The sequence below is a fragment of the Ovis aries genome, chromosome X (genome assembly GCF_016772045.2).
Source record: "Ovis aries strain OAR_USU_Benz2616 breed Rambouillet chromosome X, ARS-UI_Ramb_v3.0, whole genome shotgun sequence".
NCBI classification, from domain to species: Eukaryota; Metazoa; Chordata; class Mammalia; order Artiodactyla; family Bovidae; genus Ovis; species Ovis aries.
Window position 1 is genome coordinate 64,839,427 of NC_056080.1, and position 25,660 is coordinate 64,865,086.

A 25,660-nucleotide genomic window follows, 5' to 3' on the forward strand; every position below is an offset into this window, starting at 1 on the left:
CAAGTTGACTCACCTCCCTGAACTTTATTTTTGTTATCTGTAAAACGACAAATAAGACCCACTTAGTGGGATCATCATGGACATTCACTGAGGTAACACACCGGAGGTGCTTTGTAAACTGCAAAGGACTGCGTGAGCACTTGATGACAATCAAACACAGAAAATGTGCCACTCTTTGGCTCAACTCTTTTCAAGACCCTATGTAGACAAGGGCCCTCCTGCCCATATAGCATTATCTACAGGAATTAGGTTACAATTGATTGACATTATCACTTTCTTTGTATTTGGCAGAGTCCCAGCCTGTGGCAACATGCTGGTCACCATAGAGATCCAAGAAGCACCCTTGTCACATTGATACCACATTTTCAAACCAACTCTTAAAGTGGATTATTTTGCAGATGGCTGATCTCTTCTATTCAGTGTCGATTGTATTAGTTCCGATTTGAGAAGGTGACATTTTCTGACCTTGTCCCCTTAAGCACAGGCAAAAGCTGTGGCTTTTTAATTTAGAAAATGAAAAACTACAAGGTGTTCTTGTGGAACAATAGGGAAAGATGGAGGCAAGGGTTTGTAGGGGAACTGCACAATATACCTCTCATTCATTAATTCAGCACTCACAATATGCCAGTTACTGGGCTAGATACTGGGGATACAGCAGTGAGCAAGATTAGCCTTAAGGACCTCTCAGTCTCCTGGGAGGGACAAACAATTAAATACACAATTATGATACAGTGTGCTAAATAAATCCCATGATGAGAAGAACAGGGAAATGGAGGGCCATGGGCCCCTAATCTTTCCAGAGGTTTCCTGGAGGATGCAATATTTCAGCTGAGACTGGAAGGATGGATGAGAGTCTACCAGAAAAAAACAGATAAGGGAGGGCATGCAGGAGAATGGAATGGGGGAAAAAAAAAATGTTCCTGGAAGAAAAAAGTGTCCAAATAATATTAAGAGAGACAAGAAAAGGGTAAATTTGAGGGCCTAAATGAAAATCATGGACTATAGGAATAGAAGCACTGTGGGGGTAGGAGGGAGAGGAAAGGATGCGTTCTACTTGGGACATGCTGAGGGAATGTCCAAGAGGAGACTCCGGCTGGCAGGTGATTATGTGGGTCTGATTCCAAGAGTGAAGTTGTGGGGAATTAGAAACCTGGAAGTTGGGAGCTAGTGTGTTGTTCCCTATTGAAAAAACAGCTTAGGATCATATTGTGCAGTGTGGGGGTGGGGAGACTTGCAAGGGTAGTCCAGGCATTTGGACTTGATTCTACAGACAGTGCATTTAAACAAGAAGTTTTGAAGAGGCAGCAACACAACTCAGGTGGGAGCATAGAAAGTTGCCTATGGCAGAGGTGGCCAAAATGATGGAGAAGGAGGGCATATGTGAGAGGTCCTGAGGAGGCACACTCAACAGGACCAGTGCAGCCAGCTGGATCTCAGCATGACCCACTGGGCTGTGCTGAAGTGGGCTCATACCAGCTCACCAGAGCCAACTGACAAATTTTCAGGAATTTCCTGAGCCACTTGTTAAAAATAGCCTTTTTTTTTTAAAATATAAAAGAGAGGGAGGGGTGACATAAAAATGTAAAAGAGAAGAAAGTAGGGGTGTGGGATTAAGGGATATAAACAACTATGTATAAAATAAATTAGCAGCAAGAATATATTGTACAATGCAGGAAAAGATAGCCATTATTTTGTAATAACTTTAAATGGAGTATAATCTATAAAAACATTGAATCTCTTTTGTACACTTGAAACTAATACAATATTGTAAATCAACTATAATTTTAAAATATATAAATACTAAAAAATTTCTAAATGTTAATATATAAACTTGCAATTAAGTGAATTATATTTAATACAAAGGTAATAAATAAATATTAAAACTCATTTTTAATTATTTTACTACATTTTACTATTACCTATAATCTTGAAGTTATTTGCACCTGTTGTATCTGAGTGGTGGAAATGTGATATAATGGCGTGCTACTTCATACTTCTTCCCAGCTGCCTGATCATGGGGGTAGCTTGAAATTAGCCATGGAAATTGGTAAACATTACAAGCCAGAACTAGGTTAACTATTTTGCTGATTGTCTAGTGTTAAGGAACTGATGGAAAAAAATGTCAAAATGTTGATAAAACTTAGAAATGTGTTGTGTTTTGTAGCTATTATATTGTAAATTGTACAAAAAATTATGGAAACACTCAACATTTGAAAACTATTAACTGATTCAGCAAATAAGTTGTTCCCATCATTGACAAATGAGTGAAGCCCTAACATAGGTCTTGATTGTTTCACTTTTGTCTTATTTGTCAATACAAACAAAAATATCAACCAACACTCTTTTCAGAACTACATTTGTCAATTGCAACCAAGATGATAGGTTGATATGGATATAAGAGTTTGGCAAAAATCAATGGAAACATTTTGTGAGCATCAACTGACTATATGGAATTCACAGTAAAGAGTCTTGCCTACTTTTATTTTCAAGTTGTGATATACACCCTTTTTATCAGTAAAATTTACAATTAACCTATGTTTATACACACACATATTTTTTTCCAGAGAGCTGGACGTTAAATATTTACCAGCACATCACTAATTATACATGTTCATCATTTCTAGAAAAGCTGAGAAAAATACAAGAGCATATCCCTATAAAAGTCTCTGGAATAAACTGAAAATCTGTTGGCCATTGAGAAGTTTCTTCTTTCTGTTGTGGTTGCTGTTAAAAGCTATTTGTTGTCTCTAGGGAACATTTGATTTTATTGTTATTATGATAATTATTCATTTATTATCCAGACAGTACCACATCCTCAGAAGGCAAAGTGAAAGAGAAAAAATTTGACTCACAAACTCCTGCCTGAACAACTCAAATCTTTTCATTTTTCATTTTCTCTTTGGACTTTAGAATTGATCTTTGGGTTTAGACAATTTTCCAGGCTCAACAACCTGGGGCATATGAGTGGATTCACCTGATTTAGGATGGATAAGTCCTCCCTGAAAAGAGAGTGAGAACTGGACCGTAAAGAAAGCTAAGCACTGAAGAATTGATGCTTTTGGACTGTTGTGTTGGAGGAGACTCTTGAGAGTCCCTTGGACTGCAAGAAGATCAAACTAGTCAATCCTAAAGGAAAACCCTGGATATTCATTGGAAGGACAAATGCTGAAGCTGAAGCTCCAATACTTTGATGCAAAGAACTGACTCATTGGAAAAGACCCTGATGCTAGGAAAGATTGAAGGCAGGAGGAGAAGGGTATGACAGAGGAAGAGATGGTTGGATGGCATCACTGATTCAATGGACATGAGTTTGAGCAAGCTCCAGGAGTTGGTGCTGGATAGGAAGACCTGGCATGTTGCAGTCCATGGGTCTCAAAGAGTCAGACACAACTGAGCAACTGAACTGAACTGAACTGAACAGAACTGAAAAGATAGGATCCCTCTTGGGTATATAGTTACCCAAGGTAATATGGAGGCAGTGATCAAGATATACCCATCTGAATGCAAAGCTCCAAAGAATAGCAAGGAGCAATAAGAAAGCCTTCCTCCATGATCAATGCAAAGAAATAGAGGAAAACAATAGAATGGGAAAGACTCATAGAGATCTCTTCAAGAAAATTAGAGATACCAAGGGAACATTTCATGCAAAGATAGGCACAATAAAGGACAGAAATGGTATGGACCTAACAGAAGCAGGAAATATTAAGAAGAAGTGGCAAGAATACACAGAAGAACTTTACAAAAAGATCTTCATGACCCAGATAACAACAATGGTGTGATCACTCACCTAGAGCCAGACATCCTGGAATGCAAAGTCAAGTGGGCCTTAGGAAGCAGTGCTACAAACAAAGCTAGTGGAGGTGATGGAATTCCAGTTGAGCTACTTCAAATCCTAAAAGATGATGCTGTGAAAGTGCTGCACTCAATATGCCAGCAAATTTGGAAAACTCGGCAGTGGCCACAGGACTGGAAAAGGTCAGTTTTCATTTCAATCCCAAAGAAAGGCAATGCCAAAGAATGCACAATTGCACTCATCTCACACACTAGCAAAGTAATGCTCAAAATTCTCTAAGTCAGGCTTCAACAGTATATGAACCGAGAACTTCCAGATGTTCAAGCTGAATTTAGAAAAGGCAGAGGAACTAGAGATCAAATTGCCAACATCCATTGGGTCATAGAAAAAGCAAAAGAGTTCCAGAAAAACATCTACTTCTGCTTTTGACTACACCAAGCCTTTGACTGTGTGGATCACAACAAACTGTGGAAAATTGTTAAATTTATGGAAATTCCAGACCACCCTACCTGCCTCCTGAGAAATCTGTATGCATGTCAAGAAGCAACAGTTAGAACTGGCACTAATGATCAAGGAAGGGATCAATCCAAGAGGAAGACATAACAATTGTAAATATCTATGCCAAAGCCTTTGACTGTGTGGATCACAATAAACTGTGGGAAATTCTGAAAGAGATGGGAATACCAGACCACCTGACCTGCCTCTTGAGAGACCTATATGCAGGTCAGGAAGCAACAGTTAGAACTGGACATGGAACAACAGACTGGTTCCAAATAGGAAAAGGAGTACGTCAAGGCTGTATATTATCACGCTGCTCATTTAACTTATATGCAGAGTACATCATGAGAAACACTGGGCTGGATGAAGCACAACCTGGAATCAAGATTGCCGGGAGAAATATCAATAACCTCAGATATGCAGATGACACCACCCTTATGGCAGAAAGTGAAGAGGAACTCAAAATCCTCTTGATGAAAGTGAAAGAGGAGAGTGAAAAAGTTGGCTTAAAGTTCAACATTCAGAAAACAAAGATCATGGCATCCGGTCCCATCACTTCATGGGAAATAGATGGGGAAACAGTGGAAATAGTGTCAGACTTTATTGTTTTGGGCTCCAAAATCACTGCAGATGGTGACTGCAGCCATGAAATTAAAAGACTCTTACTCCTTGGAAGGAAAGTTATGACCAACCTAGATAGTATATTCAAAAGCAGAGACATTACTTTGCCAACAAAGGTCCGTCTAGTCAAGGCTATGGTTTTCCAGTGGTCATGTATGGATGTGAGAGTTGGACTGTGCACAAAGCTGAGCGCTGAAGAATTGATGCTTTTGAAGTGTGGTGTTGGAGAAGACTCTTGAGAGTCCCTTGAACTACAAGGAGATCCAACCAATCCATTCTGAAGGAGATCAGCCCTGGGATTTCTTTGGGAGGAATGATGCTAAAGCTGAAACTCCAGTACTTTGGCCACCTCATGCGAAGAGCTGACTCATTGAAAAGACTCTGATGCTGGGAGGGATTGGGGGCAGGAGGAGAAGGGGACGACAGAGGATGAGATGGCTGGATGGTATCACTGACTTGATGGACGTGAGTCTGAGTGAACTCTGGGAGTTGGTGATGGACAGGGAAGCCTGGCGTGCTGCAATTCATGGGGTTGCAAAGAGTCGGACACGACTGAGCGACTGAACTGAACTGAACTGAAGAAGTTTGTGTAAGCTTCCTGATTGGAGGGACTGGCATGGGAACAACTGCGTCTTGCTCTGGTGGGCAGGACCTTGCTCAGTAAAGCTTTAATCCAATTATCTACTAAAAGGTGGGGTTCTGCTCCCTCCCTGGTAGTTGTTTGGCCTGAGGTGATGCAACCCTGGGGTCTACAGGCTCTATGGGGGACAGTAAGGGGGACTTTTTGGGCCTCTTGCTGCCAGTGTTCCTGTCCCTGTGGTGAGCCCCTGCCAACCCACGCATCCACAGGAGGCCCTAGCAGGTAGTTTTGGTTCAGTCTCCTGTGGAGTCACTGCTCCTTTCCTCTGGGTCTTGGTGCTCGGAAGATTTCATTTGTGCCCTGCAAGACTGGAGTCTCTGTTTCCTTCGGTCCTGTGGAAGTTCTACAATCAAATCTCACTGGCCTTCAAGGTCAGATTCCCTGGGGATTCCCAGCCCCTTTGTTGTATCCCCAGGCTGTGAATCCTGACATGGGGTTCAGAACCTTCACAACAGTGGGAAAACTTTGGTATTATTGTTCTCCAGTTTGTAGGTCACCCATCAATGTGATGTGAAAAGACACATTTCATTTTCACCAAGAACGTTATTGAACAATGCATTCACCATTTTTTCCACTACCTTCTACATTTTCCAGGGAACTTCATAATTCAATCTTTCCAAAACTTTTTATCTTTTTGAGCAAAGAACCATTCCGGGTGCCTTTTACAGTCTTCCAAGGAGTGGAAATATTTTCCATTAAGAGAATTTTGTAAAAACAATATACGGTGGATGAATCAGAACTTCACCGCCAAGCTGTAACCGTTTTTGCCTTGTCACCAGAGGGAAATGTGGTCTTGAGTTATCCTGATGGAAGATTATGCATTTTCTGTTGACTAATTCCAGATACTTTTCTGGAAAGCAGTTGAATGCTGCTTTCAGTTGGTTTAACTAGGAGCAGTACTTGTTGGAATTATCATTTGGTTTTCCGGAAGGAGCTTATAATAAAGGACTCTTCCAATCCCACCATACACACACCATCACCTTCTTTGGATGAAGACCAGCCTTTGGTGAGCTTAGCAGTTGTTCATTTTGATTGCCCCATGATCTCTTCTACTCCACATTATTGTACAGTATACATTTTTCATTGTCCATCACAGTTTGTTTTTAAAACGGAAAAGAATTTGTTATGTTTAAATATAGAATTGCATTCGCAAATATGTTTAAGAAGGTTTTTTTTTTTTTTTTTCGGTTAACTTTTGTGGAATCCAAACATCAAAGCGATTCACATAACCAAGCTGATGTAAATGATTTTCAGCCCTTGGTCTGGGTATTCTGAGTATGCTGGCTGTCTCCCATGTGATATAAACATTGATTGCTCTCAATGAATATCTTGATTTGATCACTATCAACTTCAACTTGTCTACCTGACCATGCAGCACCTGACCGTGGGAAATCTCCAACACAAAACTTCACGAATCACTTCTGACGTTTACGAACACTCACAACACCTTCTCCATACGCTGCACAAATCTTTTTCTGTGTGTCTCAGGCGCATTTTCCCTTTCTTGAATAATAAAGCATTATATGCTGAAAATGTTGCCTTTTTCCTTCCATCTTCAATATTAAAGTGGATACACAAAATGCACCAATTTTGATAAATTTTTAAAAAGTGTTCACTGATATGACAGCTGTCACAATACAAACTGACAAAATTGGTTAAAATGAAGTTAAGTGCTACTACAGCCATCTTACCAAAAAAAAAAAAAAAAACCTTAATGAACATTTTGACTAACCCAATATTTGAAAAAGTTTATCATATAAACTAGCTGTATGAAAAAATAGTCTATGTGCTCGCTTTGGCAGCACATAGACTAAAACTGGAATGATAGAGATTAGCATGGTACCAGAGAAGGCAATGGCACCCCACTCCAGTACTCTTGCCTGGAAAATCCCATGGACAGAGGAGCATGGTGGGCTGCAGTCCATGGGTCGCAAAGAGTCAGACACGACTGAGTGACTTCACTTTCACTTTTCACTTTCCTGCATTGGAGAAGGAAATGGCAACCCACTCCATTATTCTTGCCTGGAGAATCCCAGGGATGGGGGAGCCTGGTGGGCTGCCATCTCTGGGGTCGCACAGAGTCGAACACAACTGAAGCAACTTAGCAGCAGCAGCAGCATGGTACAGGGAGGCTTAGTGTGCTGCGGTTCATGGGGTTGCAAAGAGTCAGACGTGACTGAGTGACTGAACTGAACTGAACTGTGCAAGGATGACACAAATTTGTGACACACTCCATATTTTCTCTCATAATAACCTATAATGGAAAATAATCTGAAAAATAATATATGTGTATGTGTATAGCTGAATCACTTTGCTGTAAACCTAAAATATCGTAAGTCAACTATACTTCAATAAAATGTATATATATTAAGAAAAAAAAAGAGTCCATGCAAGGTGCTAAGACAATAGAGTACTTCTCTAGTTCAAGAAACAGTAGCAGAAACAAAACACTAAAAACCAAAACAAACAAGAAAGAGCAGGAGGCCAGTGTAGCTGGCACAGATCAAGCAGGGGGAGAGTAATAGAAAATGAAGTCAGAGGCCAGACTGTGGGAGGCCTCATGGGACCTTGTGTTCACTACAGTTTTTAGTCTGAGTAACATGGGAGCCACTGGGGCCTCTGGGAAAATGAGTGATCTGAGCTGGCTTACTTTAAACAGTATCCCTCTGAGACTTCCCTAGCTATACAGTGGTTAGAACTCTGCACTTCCACTGCAGGGGTTGTGGGTTCAATCCCTGGTTGGAGAACTAAGATCCCAAAAAGTCAGGAAGCCAGTCTGGGGTTAATGCTATAATCTATAATGTAGGTGAGGGTTGTTGGTGTCTCAGATCAGGGTAGTAGCAATGCAGGTGATAAGAAATGGTCTGATATTGTTTGGGGGGTAGTGTGAATCGGGAGGGCACACACCACAGCATTTATCTATTAGTCTCTTTATAAGTTTACTGCGAAAAATGTCAAACATACACAGAAGTGTTGTGACTGGTGTAGCAAACCCCATGGACCCATTACCAGCTTCAACATTATCAGTACAGTTCAATTCAGTTGCTCAGTCGTGTCCAACTCTTTGCGACCCCATGAATTGCAGCACGCCAGGCCTCCCTGTCCATCACCAACTCCCGGAGTTCACTCAGACTCACGTCCATCGAGTCAGTGATGCCATCCAGCCATCTCATCCTCTGTCGTCCCCTTCTCCTTCTGCCCCCAATCCCTCCCAGCATCAGAGTCTTTTCCAATGAGTCAACTCTTCGCATGAGGTGGCCAAAGTACTGGAGTTTCAGCTTTAGCATCATTCCTTCCAAAGAAATCCCAGGGCTGATCTCCTTCAGAATGGATTGGTTAGATCTCCTTGCAGTCCAAGGGACTCTCAAGACTCTTCTCCAACATCACACTTCAAAAGCATCAATTCTTCGGCGCTCAGCCTTCTTCACAGTCCACTCTCACATCCATATATGACCACTGGAAAAACCATAGCCTTGACTAGACGGACCTTTGTTGGCAAAGTAATGTCTCTGCTTTTGAATATGCTATCTAGGTTGGTCATAACTTTTCTTCCAAGGAGTAAGCGTCTTTTATTTTCATGGCTGCAGTCACCATCTGCAGTGATTTTGGAGCCCCCCAAAATAAAGTCTGACACTATTTCCACTGTTTCCCATCTATTTCCCATGAAGTGATGGGACCGGATGTCATGATCTTCATTTTCTGAATGTTGAGCTTTAAGCCAACTTTTTCGCTCTCCTCTTTCACTTTCATCAAGAGGCTTTTGAGTTCCTCTTCACTTTCTGTCATAAGGGTGGTATCATGTGCATGTCTGAGGTTATTGATATTTCTCCTGGCAATCTTGATTCCAGCTTGTGTTTCTTCCAGCCCAGCGTTTCTCATGATGTACTCTGCATGTAAGTTAAATCAGCAGGGTCACAATATACAGCCTTGTCGGACTTCTTTTCCTATTTGGAACCAGTCTGTTCTTCCATGTCCAGTTCTAGCAGTTGCTTCCTGACGTGCATACAGATTTCTCAAGAGGCAGGTCAGGTGGTCTGGTATTCCCATCTCTTTCAGAATTTTCCACAGTTTATTGTGATCCACACAGTCAAAAGCTTAGGCATAGTCAATAAAGCAGAAATAGATATTTTTCTGGAACTCTCTTGCTTTTTTCCATGATCCAGCAGATGTTGGCAATTTGATCTCTGGTTCCTCTGCCTTTTCTAAAACCAGCTTGAACATCAGGACTTTCATGGTTCACGTATTGCTGAAGCCTGGCTTGGAGAATTTTGAGCATTACTTTACTAGCATGTGAGATGAGTGCAATTGTGTGGTAGTTTGAGCATTCTTTGGCATTGCCTTTCTTTGGGATTGGAATGAAAACTGCCCTTTTCCAGTCCTGTGGCCACTGCTGAGTTTTCCAAATGTGCTGGCATATTGAGTGCAGCACTCTCACAGCACCATCTTTCAGGATTTGAAATAGCTCCACTGGAATTCCATCACCTCCACTAGCTTTGTTCATAATGATGCTTCCTGAGGCCCACTTGACTTCACATTCCAGGATGTCTGGCTCTAGATGAGTGATCACATCATCATGATTATCCCGGTCGTGAAGATCTTTTTTGTACAGTTCTTCTGTGTGTTCTTGCCACCTCTTCTTAATATCTTCTGCTTCTGTTAGGTCCATACCATTTCTGTCCTTTATTGTGCCCATCTTTGCATGAAATGTTCCCTTGGTATCTCTAATTTTCTTGAAGAGATCTATAATCTTTCCCATTCTGTTCTTTTCCTCTATTTCTTTGCATTGATCACTGAAGAAGGCTTTCTTATCTCTTCTTGCTCTTCTTTGGAACTCTGCATTCAGATGCTTATATCTTTCCTTTTCTCCTTTGCCTTTCGCTTCTATTCTTTTCACAGCTATTTGTAAAGCCTGCCCAGACAGCCATTTTGCTTTTCTGCATTTCTTTTCCATGGGGAGGGTCTTGATCCCTGTCTCCTGTACAATGTCATGAACCTCATTCCATAGTTCATCAGGCTCTGTTATCTATCAGATCTAGGCCCTTAAATCTATTTCTCATTCCCACTGTATAATCATAAGGGATTTGATTTAGGTCATACCCAAATGGTCTAGCGGTTTTCCCTACTTTCTTCAATTTAAGTCTTAATTTGGCAATAAGGAGTTCATGATCTGAGCCACAGTCAGCTGAGGAGCTACCCCACCTCCGAGGTCAGGGGCAGCGGCCAAGAGTGCCAGGCTGCGTTGGCGCAGGAATGGCCGAGAGGAGTCACCCAGCAACCGAGGTCAGGGGTGGCGGCCAGGAGGAGCAACCCCGCGTAGGAGGCCAGGAGCTCGGCCAGGAATAGCAACCCACATCCAAGGAGCGGTGGCTGCACTGGCGCAGGAGGGCCTAGAGGAGCCATCCCACGTTGAAGGTCAGGAAGGGCAGCGGTGAGGGGATAGCCTTCGTCCAAGGTAAGGAGCAGCGGCTGCGCTTTTGGAGCAGTCATGAAGAGATATCCCACACCCAAATTAAGAGAAACCCAAGTAAGATGGTAAGCATTGCAAGAGGGCATCAGAGGGCAGACACACTGAAACCATACTCACAGAAAACTAGTCAATCTAATCACACTACGACCAGAGCCTTGTCTAACTCAATGAAACTAAGCCATGCCCCCGGGGCAACCCAGGATGGGCGGGACATGGTGGAGAGGCCTGACAGAATGTGGTCCACTGGAGAAGGGAATGGCAAACCACTTCAGTATTCTTGCCTTGAGAACCCCACGAACAGTATGAAAACACAAAATAATAGGATACTGAACGAGGAACTCTCCAGGTCAGTAGGTGCCCAATATGCTACTGGAGATCAGTGGAGAAATAACTCCAGAAAGAATGAAGGGATGGAGCCAAAGCAAAAACAATACCCAGCTGTGGGTGTGACTGGTAATAGAAACAAGGTCCGATGCAGTAAAGAGCAATACTGCATAGGAACCTAGAATGTCAAGTCCATGAATCAAGGCAAATTGGAAGTGGTCAAACAAGAGATGTCAAGAGTGAACGTCGACATTCTAGGAATCAGTGAACTAAAATGGACTGGAATGGGTGAATTTAACTCAGATGACCATTATATTTACTACTGTGGGCAGGAATCCCTCAGAAGAAATGGAGTAGCCATCATGGTCAACAAAAGAGTCCAAAATGCAGTACTTGGATGCAATCTCAAAAATGACAGAATGATCTCTGTTTGTTTCCAAGGCAAACCATTCAATATCACCATAACCCAAGTCTATGCCCCAACAAGTAACGCTGAAGAAGCTTAAGTTGAATGGTTCTACAAGAAGACCTACAAGACCTTGTAGAACTAACACCCAAAAAAGATGTCCTTTTCATCATAGGGGACTGGAAGACAAAAGTAGAAGTCAAGAAACACCTGGAGTAACAGGCAAATTTGGCCTTGGAATGCGGAATGAAGCAGGGCAAAGACTAATAGAGTTTTGCCAAGGAAATGCACTGGTCATAGCAAACACCCTCTTCCAACAACACAAGAGAAGGCTCTACACATGGACATCGCCAGATGGTCAACACCAAAATCAGATTGATTATATTCTTTCAGCCAAAGATGGAGAAGCTCTATACCGTCAGCAAAAACAAGACCAGGAGCTGACTGGGGCTCAGATCATGAACTTCTTATTGCCAAATTCAACATTATCAGTATGTGGTAAATCTTGTTTCATTGTTATTGCCTACTCACTAGATTATTTTAAAGCAACTTTCAGATTGCTTATAATTTCTTCTGCAGATCCTTCAGTATTTATCACAGAAAGATAAAGACTCATTATGATTATCATACATTTTGAAAGGAGAGCCAACAGAATTTTCTAATAAAATTATGGAAATTATGTGTAGAGCATGAGAAAAGGAATCAAAGAGAGGACACATCTGAAGTGTTTGACTTGAGTAACTGGTAAGATGGAATTTGTTGTGACATGAGATGGGAAGACTACCCTGGTGGCTCAGATGGTAAAGCGTCTGCCTACAATGTGAGAGACCTGGGTTTGATCCCTGGGTCAGGAAGATCCCCTGGAGAAGGAAGTGGCAACCCACTCCAGTACTCTTGCCTGAAAAATCCTATGGACAGAGGACCCTGGTAGGCTACAGTCCATGGGGTCACAAAAAGTCAGACATGACTGAGTGACTTCACTTTCACTTTCACTTTGAGATGGGAAAGACTTTGGATAGAACTGACTGACTTGGGTCAGGGACAGTTCAGTTCAGTTCATTTCAGTTCTGTCACTCAGTTGTGTCCGACTCTTTGCGACCCCATGAATTGCAGCACACCAGGCCTCCCTGTCCATCACCAACTCCCAGAGTTCACTCAGACTCACGTCCGTCGAGTCCGTGATGCCATCCAGCCATCTCATCCTGGGTCGTCCCCTTCTCCTCCTGCCCCCAATCTCTCCCAGCATCAGAGTCTTTTCCAATAAGTCAACCCTCCGCATGAGGTGTCCAAAGTACTGGAGCTTCAGCTTTAGCATCATTGCTTCCAAAGAAATCCCAGGGCTGATCTCCTTGCAGTCCAAGGAACTCTCAAGACTCTTCTCCAACACCACAGTTCAAAAGCATCAATTCTTCGGCGCTCAGCCTTCTTCACAGTCCAACTCTCACGTCCATACATGACTACTGGAAAAACCATAGCCTTGACTAGATGGAACTTTGTTGGCAAAGTAATGTCTCTGCTTTTCAATATGCTGTCTAGGTTGGTCATAACTTTTATTCCAAGGAGTAATCGTCTTTTAATTTCATGGCTGCAGTCACCATCTGCAGTGATTTTGGAGCCCAAAACAATAAAGTCTGACATTGTTTCCACTGTTTCCGCATCTATTTCCCATGAAGTGATGGGACCAGATGCCATGATCTTCGTTTTCTGAATGTTGAGATTTACGCCAACTTTTTCACTCTCCTCTTACACTTTCATCAAGAGGCTTTTTAGCTCCTCTTCACTTTCTGCCATAAGGGTGGTGTCATCTGCATATCTGAGGTTATTGATATTTCTCCCGGCAATCTTGATTCCAACTTTTGCGTCTTCCAGCCCAGCGTTTCTCATGATCTACTCTGCATATAAATTAAATAACAGGGTGACAATATACAGCCTTGACGGACTCCTTTTCCTATTTGGAACCAGTCTGTTCTTCCATGTCCAGTTCTAACTGTTGCTTCCTGACCTGCATACAGGTTTCCCAAGAGGCAGGTCAGGTGGTCTAGTATTCCTATCTGTTTCGAAATTTTCCACAGTTTATTGTGATCCACACAGTCAAAGGCTTTGGCATAGTCAATAAAGCAGAAATAGATGTTTTTCTGGAACTCTCTTGCTTTTTCCATGATCCAGCAGATGTTGGCAATTTGATCTCTGGTTCCTCTGCCTTTTCTAAAACCAGCTTGAACATCAGAATGTTCACAGTTCATGTATTGCTGAAGCCTGGCTTGGAGAATTTTGAGCATTACTTTACTAGCACGTGAGATGAGTGCAATTGTGTGGTAGTTTGAGCATTCTTTGGCATTGCCTTTCTTTGGGATTGGAATGAAAACTGACCTTTTCCAGTCCTGTGGCCACTGCTGAGTTTTCCAAATGTGCTGGCATATTGAGTGCAGCACTTTCACAGCATCATCTTTCAGGATTTGAAATAGCTCCACTGGAATTCCATCACCTCCACTAGCTTTGTTCATAATGATGCTTTCTAAGGCCCACTTGACTTCACATTCCAGGATGTCTGGCTCTAGATGAGGGATCACACCATCGTGATTATCCGGGTTGTAAAGTACTTTTCTGTACTGTTCTTCTGTGTATTCTTGCCCCCTCTTCTTAATATCTTCTGCTTCTGTTAGGTCCATACCATTTCTATCCTTTATCGAGCCCATCTTTGCATGAAATGTTCCCTTGGTATCTCTAATTTTCTGAAAGAGATCTTTAGTCTTTCCCATTCTGTTCTTTTCCTCCATTTCTTTGCATTGATCGTTGAAGAAGGCTTTCTTATCTCTCCTTGCTATTCTTTGGAACTCTGCATTCAGATGCTTATATCTTTCCTTTTCTCCTTTGCTTTTCGTTTCTCTTCTTTTCACAGCTATTTGTAAGACTTCCCCAGACAGCCATTTTGCTTTTTTGCATTTCTTTAATGTCATGAACCTCCATTCATAATTCATCAGGCACTCTATCAGATCTCGTCCCTTAAATTTATTTCTCAGTTCCACTGTATAATAAGGGATTTGATTTAGGTCATACCTGAATGGTCTAGCGGTTTTCCCTACTTTCTTCAATTTAAGTCTTAATTTGGCAATAAGGAGTTCATGATCTGAGCCCCAGTCAGCTCCCAATCTTGTTTTTGCTGACTGTATAGAGCTTCTCCATCTTTGGCTGCAAAGAATATAATCAATCTGATTTTGGTGTTGACTATCTGGTGATGTCCATGTGTAGAATCTTCTCTTGTGTTGTTGGAAGAGGGTGTTTGCTATGACCAGTGCATTTTCTTGGCAAAACTCTATTAGCCTTTGCCCTGGTTCATTCTGCATTCCAAGGCCAAATTTGCCTGTTACTCCAGGTGTTTCTTGACTTCCTACTTTTGCCTTCCAGTCCCCTATGATGAAAAGGACATCTTTTTTGGGTGTTAGTTCTACAAGGTCTTATAGGTCTTCATAGAACCATTCATTCTTACTGTCATTGAATGACTGTGTTGCCCTGAGTGGACCACGAGGCCCGGTCTGCTGAATGCACAAGGGAAGTATATCAACCACCCACAAGTTCTGCTCACTGCAGTCATTTTAATCTCAGGACCATTTGCCTTTCTGCTGAGATGATCTCTAAGGTTCTCTCCAGCTCTAAGATTTTATGAATCAAACTGGAAGTCTTAAAAAGCCTACAACGACCCAAGCCATATTATTTGGAAACTGTATCTCATTCCAATGATACAGGCTGCTTTGGGCTAAGTCAAGTGATACAACCTGGTGTGAGGACGGAAATCTGCACATTGGGGCTAGTTGCTTAAAAAAAAAAAAAAAAACCCTGTGCTAGTTTAACAAATAAAAAACCAAAATAAACTTAGGTTGTAAAGGGGACTTCTCTGTGGTCCAGTGGCTAAGACTCTGCTTTCCCAGTGCAGGGGGCCCGGGTTCAACCCCTGCTCAGGAAACTAGACCCCACATGCTACAAGTAAAGATTCCGTGTTCAGTTCAGTCACTCTTTTGTGTCCAACTCTCTGTGACCCCATGGACTGCAGCATGCCAGGCTTCCCTGTCCATCACCAACTCCCAGAGCTTGCTCAAACTTGTGTCCATCGAGTCGGTGATGGCATCCAACCATCTCATCCTCTGTTGTCCCCTTCTCCTCCTGCCTTCAATCTTTCCGAGCATCAGGGTCTTTTCCAATGAGTCAATTCTTCGCATCAGGTGGCCAAAGTATTGGAATTTTAGCTTCAGCATCAATCAGTCCTTCCAATGAATATTCAGGACTGATCTCCTTGCAGCCCAAGGGACCCTTAAGAGTCTTCTCCAACACCACAGTTCAAAAGCATCAATTCTTTTGGTCTCAGCTTTCTTTGTAGTCCAACTCTTACATCCATACACAGCCATAGCTTTGACTAGATTCCGTGTGCTGCAACTAAAACCCAACATAGCCAAAAAAAAAAAAAAAAAAAAACCACACAAAACCCTGGTGATGTGAGGAGAATGCAGCCAAGTAACACCAGTTCCTCATTTGGACAAGATGAGTGGCCCAGTGAGCATCTACGATAGCACTGGACCTGTGGAAAGAACCAACTTGGAGGCCTCTCTTCCTCCATATTTGCTTTGGTTCCTTATCTAAACTTCAACAAATCATTTCTGTCGTCTGCTGAGCTGACACAGGACAAACCTAGAAAGAAATGCACTGAGCAGGGTGGCAGCAAGAGAATCCAGCTGCATTCAGTTCCCCTGCTTTCTCCTCTCCATTTCTCAAGGGGCACCATAAAAATTACTTCTGATCTGGCCCCTCCTAACGGCTTCTGGATGAGCTCTACTCTCGGCAAGAGAAGGCTTAAGTAACATGTGACTGGCAAGCCCTTTTCTGCAGCCCTCTACCTGGCTGGACCCAGTTCTGCAGAAATTCCCTTTAGGCTGCTTAAGCAGAGTTCTGTTGGCCCCTTCAGGTATGACCTAAATCAAATCCCTTATGATTATACAGTGGAAGTGAGAAATAAATTTAAGGGTCTAGATCTGATAGATAGAGTGCCTGATGAACTATGGAATGAGGTTCCTGACATTGTACGGGAGACAGGGATCAAGACCATCCCCATGGAAAAGAAATGCAGAAAAGCAAAATGGCTGTCTGGGGAAGTCTTACAAATAGCTATGAAAAGAAGCGAAGCGAAAAACCAAGGAGAAAAGGAAAGATATAAGCATCTGAATGCAGAGTTCCAAAGAATAGCAAGAAGAGATAAGAAAGCCTTCTTCAGTGATCAATGCAAAGAAATAGAGGAAAAGAACAGAATGGGAAAGATTATAGATCTCTTCAAGAAAATTAGAGATACCAAGGGAACATTTCATGCAAAGATGGGCACAATAAAGGACAGAAATGGTATGGACCTAACAGAAGCAGAAGATATTAAGAAGAGGTGGCCAGAACACACAGAACTATACAAAAAAGATCTTCACGACCTGGATAATCACAATGGTGTGATCACTCATCTAGAGCCAGACATCCTGGAATGTGAAGTCAAGTGGGCCTTAGAAAGCATCACTATGAACAAAGCTAGTGGAGGTGATGGAATTCCAGTGGAGCTATTTCAAATCCTGAAAGATGGTGCTGTGAAAGTGCTGCACTCAATATGCCAGCACATTTGGAAAACTCAGCAGTGGCCACAGGACTGGAAAAGGGCAGTTTTCATTCCAATCCCAAAGAAAAGCAATGCCAAAGAATGCTCAAACTACCGCACAATTGCACTCATCTCACATGCTAGTAAAGTAATGCTCAAAATTCTCCAAGCCAGGCTTCAGCAATACGTGAACCGTGAAAGTCCTGATGTTCAAGCTGGTTTTAGAAAAGGCAGAGGAACCAGAGATCAAATTGCCAACATCTGCTGGATCATGGAAAAAGCAAGAGAGTTCCAGAAAAACATCTATTTCTACTTTATTGACTATGCCAAAGCCTTTGACTGTGTGGATCACAATAAACTGTGGAAAATTCTGAAAGAGATGGGAATACCAGACCACCTGACCTGCCTCGAGAAACCTATATGCAGGTCAGAAAGCAACATTTAGAACTGGACATGGAAGAACAGACTGGTTCCAAATAGGAAAAGGAGTCCGTCAAGGCTGTATATTGTCATCCTGCTTATTTAACTTATATGCAGAGTACATCATGAGAAATGCTGGACTGGAAGAAACACAAGCTGGAATCAAGATTGCCGGGAGAAATATCAATAATCTCAGATATGCACATGACAGCACCCTTATGGCAGAAAGTGAAGAGGAACTAAAAAGCCTCTTGATAAAAGTGAAAGAAGAGACTGAAAAAGTTGGCTTAAAGCTCAACATTCAGAAAACGAAGATCATGGGATCGAGTCCCATCACTTTATGGGAAATAGATGCGCAAACAGTGGAAACAGTGTCAGACTATTCTTTTGGGCTCCAAAATCACTGCAGATGGTGACTGCAGCCATGAAATTAAAAGATGCTTACTCCTTGGAATAAAAGTTATGACCAACCTAGATAGCATATTCAAAAGCAGAGACATTACTTTGCCGACTAAGGTCTGTCTAGTCAAGGCTATGGTTTTTCCAGTGGTCATGTATGGATGTGAGAGCTGGACTGTGAAGAAGGCTGAGCACCAAATTGATGCTTTTGAAGTGTGGTGTTGGAGAAGAGTCTTGAGAGTCCCTTGGACTGCAAGGAGATCCAACCAGTCCATTCTGAAGATCAGCCCTGGGATTTCTTTGGAAGGACTGATGCTAAAGCTGAAGCTCCAGTACTCTGGCCACCTCATGGGAAAAGTTGACTCATTGGAAAAGCCTCTGATGCTGGGAGGGATTGGGGGCAGGAGAAGGGGACAACAGAGAATGAGATGGCTGGATAGCATCACTGACTCAATGAACATGAGTCTCAGTGAACTCCGGGACTGGTGATAGAGAGGCCTGGCATGCTGCGATTCATGGGGTTGCAGAGTTGGACATGACTGAGTGACTTAACTGAACTTGCAATATGGAAGGCAGGGATGCCCTGTGGGGCCAAATCTGGGTCTGGGAGACCCCTCAGCAGTTTTTGCTAGTATGTTGTTTGTTCAGTTCTTTGGCTTGACTCCAAGCCCAGGACTCATCCTGGGGAAAAAGATGCTGCCCCAAACTACAGCTCCTCAGCAGGCTTCCCGGTCCACTGGACCCATAGGCCCGGGCACCAGGGATAACAGTAGACATGCCCAGTTAAATTTGCAATGATTTCACACAGGTTCATTTTATCTCAGATGAAGACATCTAAAACAACTGTTTTTCATTCCAAATCCTGCCACAAGGCAAAAGGGCAATTTAGTTGTTTTTAGTGGTCTGTAGCTAGATGTTATGTGAAGGTGATGGTGATATATACAAGGCAGTGGTTAACACATGGGCATTTTGTTCCTCTGGGGTATCTGGCATTATCTCAAGTCAGTTTCTGATTATCACAACCAGGAAAAACAAAGGGCTGTTCCAGTGGGTTAGGGGCCAGGGATGCTGCCCAACATCCAACACACAGGACAGCCATCCCCTCCCCCACCCTGCTCCCACAGAGATTGAGAAAAGCTCTGCTATGGGAAGCCAAGGTGGTTTTAGGTCTTAGCAGCAAGACATGCTGGTTGATATCACAACACAGGGTAACTGACACTTGTAAGAAGCCCAGAGTTTGAAATCAGGAACAGGTCTAACTGCTGGCCCCTTGCCAACAGAGGCACCTCCCAAAACTGGTAAAAACATGATTTTGCAGTCCTGAGAAATGAAGTTGAGGACTGAATGCTATAGTAGCTGGAAAATGTTAAGGACAAAGTCCAAGCAAGTGTATTGCCCATACCTTTATGATGACCTGTATTCAAAACTGGCCATTTTTATCCTGCCATTTGGCAAGCTGGGCACAGAAGTGAGAAAAACAAATGAGCCAGGCTTATATATGGTCTTATATAAAGACCAGAGAAAAGAGGGGGATTAAAAAAAAACAAAACAAGATACTGTGTATAAAATAATTTACTTGCGTCTCCTTGCCAAGGTTTGATATGTTCTCCTACCATCACTGAAGTCTAGCCTACAGGAGACATCATATCCCAGAATGCCAAGCCTGCCTGAAAATTCAAAGCAAGCAAACAAACCAAAAACCCAAACCACAGCAAATACCAGAGATGCTATTAATCACTTGGTATTATCTTTAATTACAAAGACCTTTCCAATCACATCACATAGCGACTGTTTTATCCACTGCTCTGTTTGGCTGCCAATCTCTTATCTCTCTCCTCAGCAATGGTAAGGCGAATACCCTTTCCACGGGGAAGAGAGATCCATGGTTTGTTGCCCTGAAGGAGAAAACAAGGAGAATCAATACCTGCTACATACCATTAACAGGCTGGCACAAGCTATGTTTACATTTGTCAAGAGGAAGAGAGGCCTGTTTGTGAAAGCACTCAGCAACAGTCAGGCAGTCATTTATCTGAAATGCCCATTGAAAATTTTTTGCCCATGTATGTAAATGCAAACTACAATATCCTTCATAATTAGTCTTAGATATATTGAAATTGTGCCGAAGGCCAAGCATTAGCTTACCACCCCCCACCACAATCTCCCACAGGTACAAATTAAAGAGCCAAACTATAAGGTATATTCATCCCATTACTGGCACTTTTCACCAACCCAGGTGATCCGGTCTGTACCCCCAATCCTGTGATGCTGAAAAAGCACAGGTTTGCCTCAGCCCTGCTGTGAGCCCTATCCCAGAGGAGGCTTTATTTTATAACAGGTTTAACAGGAACCAGGAGCTACAATCCCAGCATTTTACAGGTTTCCCTGGACTAGAGAAACCCAGACTTACTTTGCCAATAACGAAAATGTTCGAAAGCCGAGTGGCAAAGCTGTTGCCGTTTGCATCTTTCACATGAACTACATCAAAAGAACCTGGATGTCTCTCCCGGTTTGTAATCACACCAATTCTTCCCAGGTTAGCACCTCCAGTCACCATGCACAGGTTACCTATATAGGAAGGAAATGGTAGTCAGTGAGAGAGACAGGTTTCAAACAAAGTTGTTAATCTTTCAAGGTACAATTAATTTTCTGCTACTACTGTGAACGGATTTGGAGGATAAGTCAACTACAAAAGGCTGTATCTCAATTCCCTCATGGCCACCAGAAAACAATGACACAAGGCTTTGCTTTTATACATTCACTGAACATTTCTTAAAAGACTTGCCTTGTTCCCCATCTGTTACTATATCAGCAAAAGACATCTAGCTTTGGTTGCCAATTAGGTGTATATTAGACCACGAACCCAAAAAATAAAACCTTGTACCCAGGCCTTGTGCAAGTCCTAGATTCAATCAATTTAAAAAGTAAAAGCAAAGTACAGCTCTTATGCCTGCCTATAAGAATCCTGCCTAAAGAGAATGCCTACATAGCAGAGGCTGCTTACCAGTGTCAAATTTGATGAAATCAGTAATCTTGCCAGTCTCCAAGTCAATCTGAATGGTATCATTCACCTTGATGAGGGGATCAGGGTAACGGATGGTACGAGCATCATGGGTTACCAGATGAGGGATTCCTTTTGTCCCCACAAATATCTTTCTTACTTTGCACAATTTATACTAGAAACACACAAGGTTTAGTCACATCAGTCCAGCTTACATGCACTAAGCTCCAGAGTACACTGACAGTTCTGTCACCACCTTAAAGATGTAACCAGCAGCTAAAGAGCTACAGCTGAATAATGGTGTTCTTGACTTTTCTTCCCACTCCCCAATAAATTCACCTTGCACACTATCCCCTCTTCTAGATTAATCTTCCTATTTCTTATGTGTTTTCTTTGTAGCACTGCATCAACCCCAAGGCTAAAAGTTCAAGGCACTGGAAGGCCTCACAACCTGGGAACTACCAGGTGGGCTAATCACCACCATTTCCTCCCCCCTCAAACGCAAGTTACAGCCCCTTTCTCAGGTTCAGTCTGGGACAGCTTGAATTCTTCCCTTCTACTCACCCAACTAACAAGTGCCTCTTAATGGCTCCCTCTACATCACAATTGAGTTTTGTCTCACAAACTGCAATTGCATTACCAGTTCATCGAATCAACTATTTCACAAACCATTCACTTTTGGATTTTTCACTCTCCAAAAGATTCTTTAAATGAATCAAATTACCTTGATTCCATTGGACAGGCTGTCCAGCCTGCTGGTAACAATGCAGGCAGCTAAGGAAATTAGGAGCTCAATCACTCAATTGAATTAACCTTCATTTACAGCCAATAATGGAAGCCGCCATGAACTTATACATATAACCACCACAACAAAGTGGATTAAATAATCAATGTCTGTAATCTTTTGCGTTATCTCAAATTAGTGCCTGAAGGCTATTGGTCCTTTCCATTAATACCTTTCCCCTCTCCAGAATAAAGCTAGACAAAAGGCCAACTGGACTGGACTAGACATTGGGTTTTCTGGCCCCTTATCCTTTAAAGGACCCACACTTCAGATACTCAAACATTTCAAGAATTCACTCTCCTTGCCTCAAACAAAAAAAACCACCAGCAACCAGAAGTCACTGTTCAGTGCGAATTCATTTCTGTGATAAAAAAGGTAACAATCTGTTGAGGATGCTAACCCGACTAGATGTTTCCAGGTATAAGATTATAAGGAATCCTAATCAACCTACCTCATCACAATGCATCAGCCCATGTACTTAATTCAGGCTGTAACTTAGAATCAACTACTTTAAAACAACAGCCCAGCCTGCTTGCATCACTCACCTTGGCCTCCTCAGGTGTAATACGATGAACGGCAAAACGACCCTTGGTGTCATAGATCAAACGAAAATTCTCTCCAGTCTTATCAATGCTGATGACATCTGATATCAAACAATAACTCAGGTTACTACAGTGAACCCCAGTAGACCATGCTGAGCAACAACCACATGAGGAAAAAAAATCCATATGCTTCCCATTTTGAATACCAACGACGACTCTGACAAAAGTTCACCAGTATTTAATACAACCACCTTTTTAGAGAGCAAGATTTAAAAAAATATATCAAAGGGGCTACCACCAAGTGCCCACCAGTAACCACTTACCCATAAAACCAGCAGGGTAGGTTATATCTGTGCGGACTTTGCCATCGATCTTAATGAAACGCTGCATGCAAATCTTCTTTACTTCATCTCCAGTTAAGGCATACTTAAGTCTATTCCTTAGGAAAATGATTAGGGGGAGACATTCCCTTAGCTTGTGGGGGCCGGTAGATGGACGAGGGGCCTGTAAATGATCAATTTATCATTTAAAAAAATGTACCTCTCAAGTCCCGAGATTCAGACTGCCCTGACCCCAAAATGACTTCTGGCAGGCAGTGAATTTTCCCATCCAGTGATCAGGGATATCCGACACATAAAGAAACAGTACAAAATGTCTCAAACATACAACGTAAAAAAACATGGTTACAATATAATGATACTTACAAACACACCAGTCAGTTTATCCAGCATCCAATGTTTTGGAGCTGCTACGCGTTTCAGGTGCTTCTTGGGACCCCGAGCCTAAAGTTTCAGATTTTAATACTGTTAAATTGCTTCAGGTGTTTTCAAGAACAGCTTACACAATTACTCTCGAAAGAACAGCATCGTTTCCTCTTCAATAAAAACACACACACTACCCAGCAAATACTACAGGTGCTGCAAACTGCAACCAGTTTCCTACTAGTTATGTACATATTACTGCTTAAAAGTGTGTATGCTTCTAGAGGATGTTTTCACTAGGACACTGCTGGTGAAACAGCCAGGGGATGGACTTCAAGGCACACAGCAGCCAGCAACAGAAATGGACCGGAACTCAATTTGTGCTTCTCTATCAAACAGAAATCTTCTCGAAACATATCTGGCTTTCAAGTGTTAGCTGTTGAGGTACTGGAACAACCACGTGCCAATAGCTGCTTCCTCAAACTCTAAAGTAGCTAAGATCATTTTCCACCTTAAAGTGAGAAAAAAAGCCTTTTTAAGGCCATATACTGAATCTCACCAATCACATTAGCTAAAATCAGAGCGTGCTAAAGACACGACGGAATCTCTTCTCCTGCCCCGGGCCAGACGTCTATCCTCCGGGCCCACCCGGGGATCCATTCTGGGAAGCAAGCAGCTCCTCCCAGGGCCGCATGATGCGTGGTCGGCCCAGATACCGCGGCCTTCCTGCCAGCGGTACCAATTTCCCCCTACAGCTGAAAGCTGGTGTTCGCTCTCACCATCTACCCTGCCTGTGCCCACCCCACGAGGTCCCTCTCCCTTCGCCTCGGCCTGACCACCCCCCGCGAGAGTCCCGGAGTCCCGGGCAGCCCCAGCCCTGGGAGGATGGAGGCTGATGGATCTTCAAGAGCTCGCAAAGAATCCGCCTTACCATGGCTGCGCTAGGCACGAAAAGAGGCCCGCCTTCTTCCGGCGAGCGGAGAAAACAGGGCCGGCGTCTGCGCGCGCAGGAACCTTGGACCCTCCTACCAGCTCCACCCTTTTATGGCACGCGAGGAGGCTATCTTGCCACCTACTGGTGGGAGGTCAGAGGTCCGGGGCTTGGAAACCGCCGTGGAAGAGCGGGTATCCCCGAAGGGCGAGTTCCTCCCTCTCCTTTCCCGCCCTCATCCCTCCAGTATTTGCTGAGAACCTCTGGAGCGCTTGATTCTGTGTTAGGTGCTGGACCAAGATGAGTTAGACAAGCTTTCTTGCCTAAAGTGAGGCTATTTTAAGTCCCACATATAAATGACCATATACTCACTAGAATACACTGAAATGAATAAGGTCCTACAGTGTAGCACAGGGAACTATATTTAACATCGTGCAATAAACTGTAGTAGAAAAGAATCTGAAAAATAATATATCTATATAAATATGTCCATATGTATATATCTGAATCACTTTTCGGTACAACTTGAAAGTAACAACTTTGTAAATCTACTATACTTCAAATAAATAAATAAATGAAATTTAAAGAGTACATTAAAATGAATAACTAATACTGTTCCTTAAACCTATTGTCTGTTCCTTCTCCTGAGTTCCCTGGAGCCAGTCGGCCTGCCCTTACTATAAGTTGGGAAGAATCAATATTTTTTCCCTCTGGCTTCTCTGCAGATTGCCAAAGGGGTGGAGTGTAGGGGGTGGGAAGGGATCTCTGCTTGAACTCTGCCCCTCCATTTCTGTACAGTGCATTCGGCACTTACCATAAAGTTTCAGGGAAGAGAGGAGGCGTTAGAGATCATCTGGTTATCTAACTAAAATGTAGACCTAATCATGTGATTTCCCTACTTCGAAAGTGCCCTTGGGGCTCCTGCCAGGCCCCTCAGGTCCCTCTGCCTTTCACCTCCTGCCTCCTGCACTCATCAGGACACCCATTGCTCCCTTGGTGAAGTGAAGTGAAGTCGCTCAGTCGTGTCCGACTCTTTGTGACCCTGTAGACTATCCCAAACCTCAAAGCGTAAGCCACTCCAAGGTGTCACTGCTCTGACAAAACTGCCTCTTTCAAGCCTCCTGATAGTGGACCTGATGATCCCTCAGTTTGGAACTGCCATGGACAGCCCAGCACTCTTCCTGGGTGCCTAATCCCACTTGTCTGCCTTGGAGATGCATACAGCTCAGGTCCTTCTGGCTCTGTGAGCACCCGGTCCCCTCAGGCAAGGTCATGCCACATTCTTCTGCCCCAGAGTCCTCGGTTCAAATTCAACAGCAACACAGTAGCAGATCGGGTTGTAATTAGTTTATTCGTCTGTCTTCCGCTAGACTGTGAGTATCTTCATTAAAGAGCCCGCCTTAATTCATCTAACGGAGAGGTTAGTGCAATGTCCAACACTTGGTAAATCCTTGTTGAATGAACAAATTGAGTCAACATCCCAGTCATTGTGCCAAATCTCACTATACTCTCCCTG

At 42.9% G+C, this 25,660-nt stretch overlaps 1 protein-coding gene across 1 annotated transcript; it reads right to left on the bottom strand.

The window, feature by feature from the left end:
* Positions 1–19,922: 19,922 nt before the first annotated feature.
* RPS4X (ribosomal protein S4 X-linked) lies at positions 19,923–24,170 on the bottom strand. Its single transcript, XM_060407679.1, has 6 exons — positions 23,217–24,170; positions 22,836–23,016; positions 22,516–22,613; positions 21,190–21,361; positions 20,596–20,753; positions 19,923–20,083 (listed from the first exon to the last, which is right to left on the bottom strand). The coding sequence occupies exons 1-6, from the start codon at positions 23,241–23,243 to the stop codon at positions 19,982–19,984; spliced, it is 738 nt and encodes a 245-aa protein (XP_060263662.1). The 5' UTR covers positions 23,244–24,170; the 3' UTR covers positions 19,923–19,981.
* Between the last annotated feature and the right edge of the window lie 1,490 nt (positions 24,171–25,660).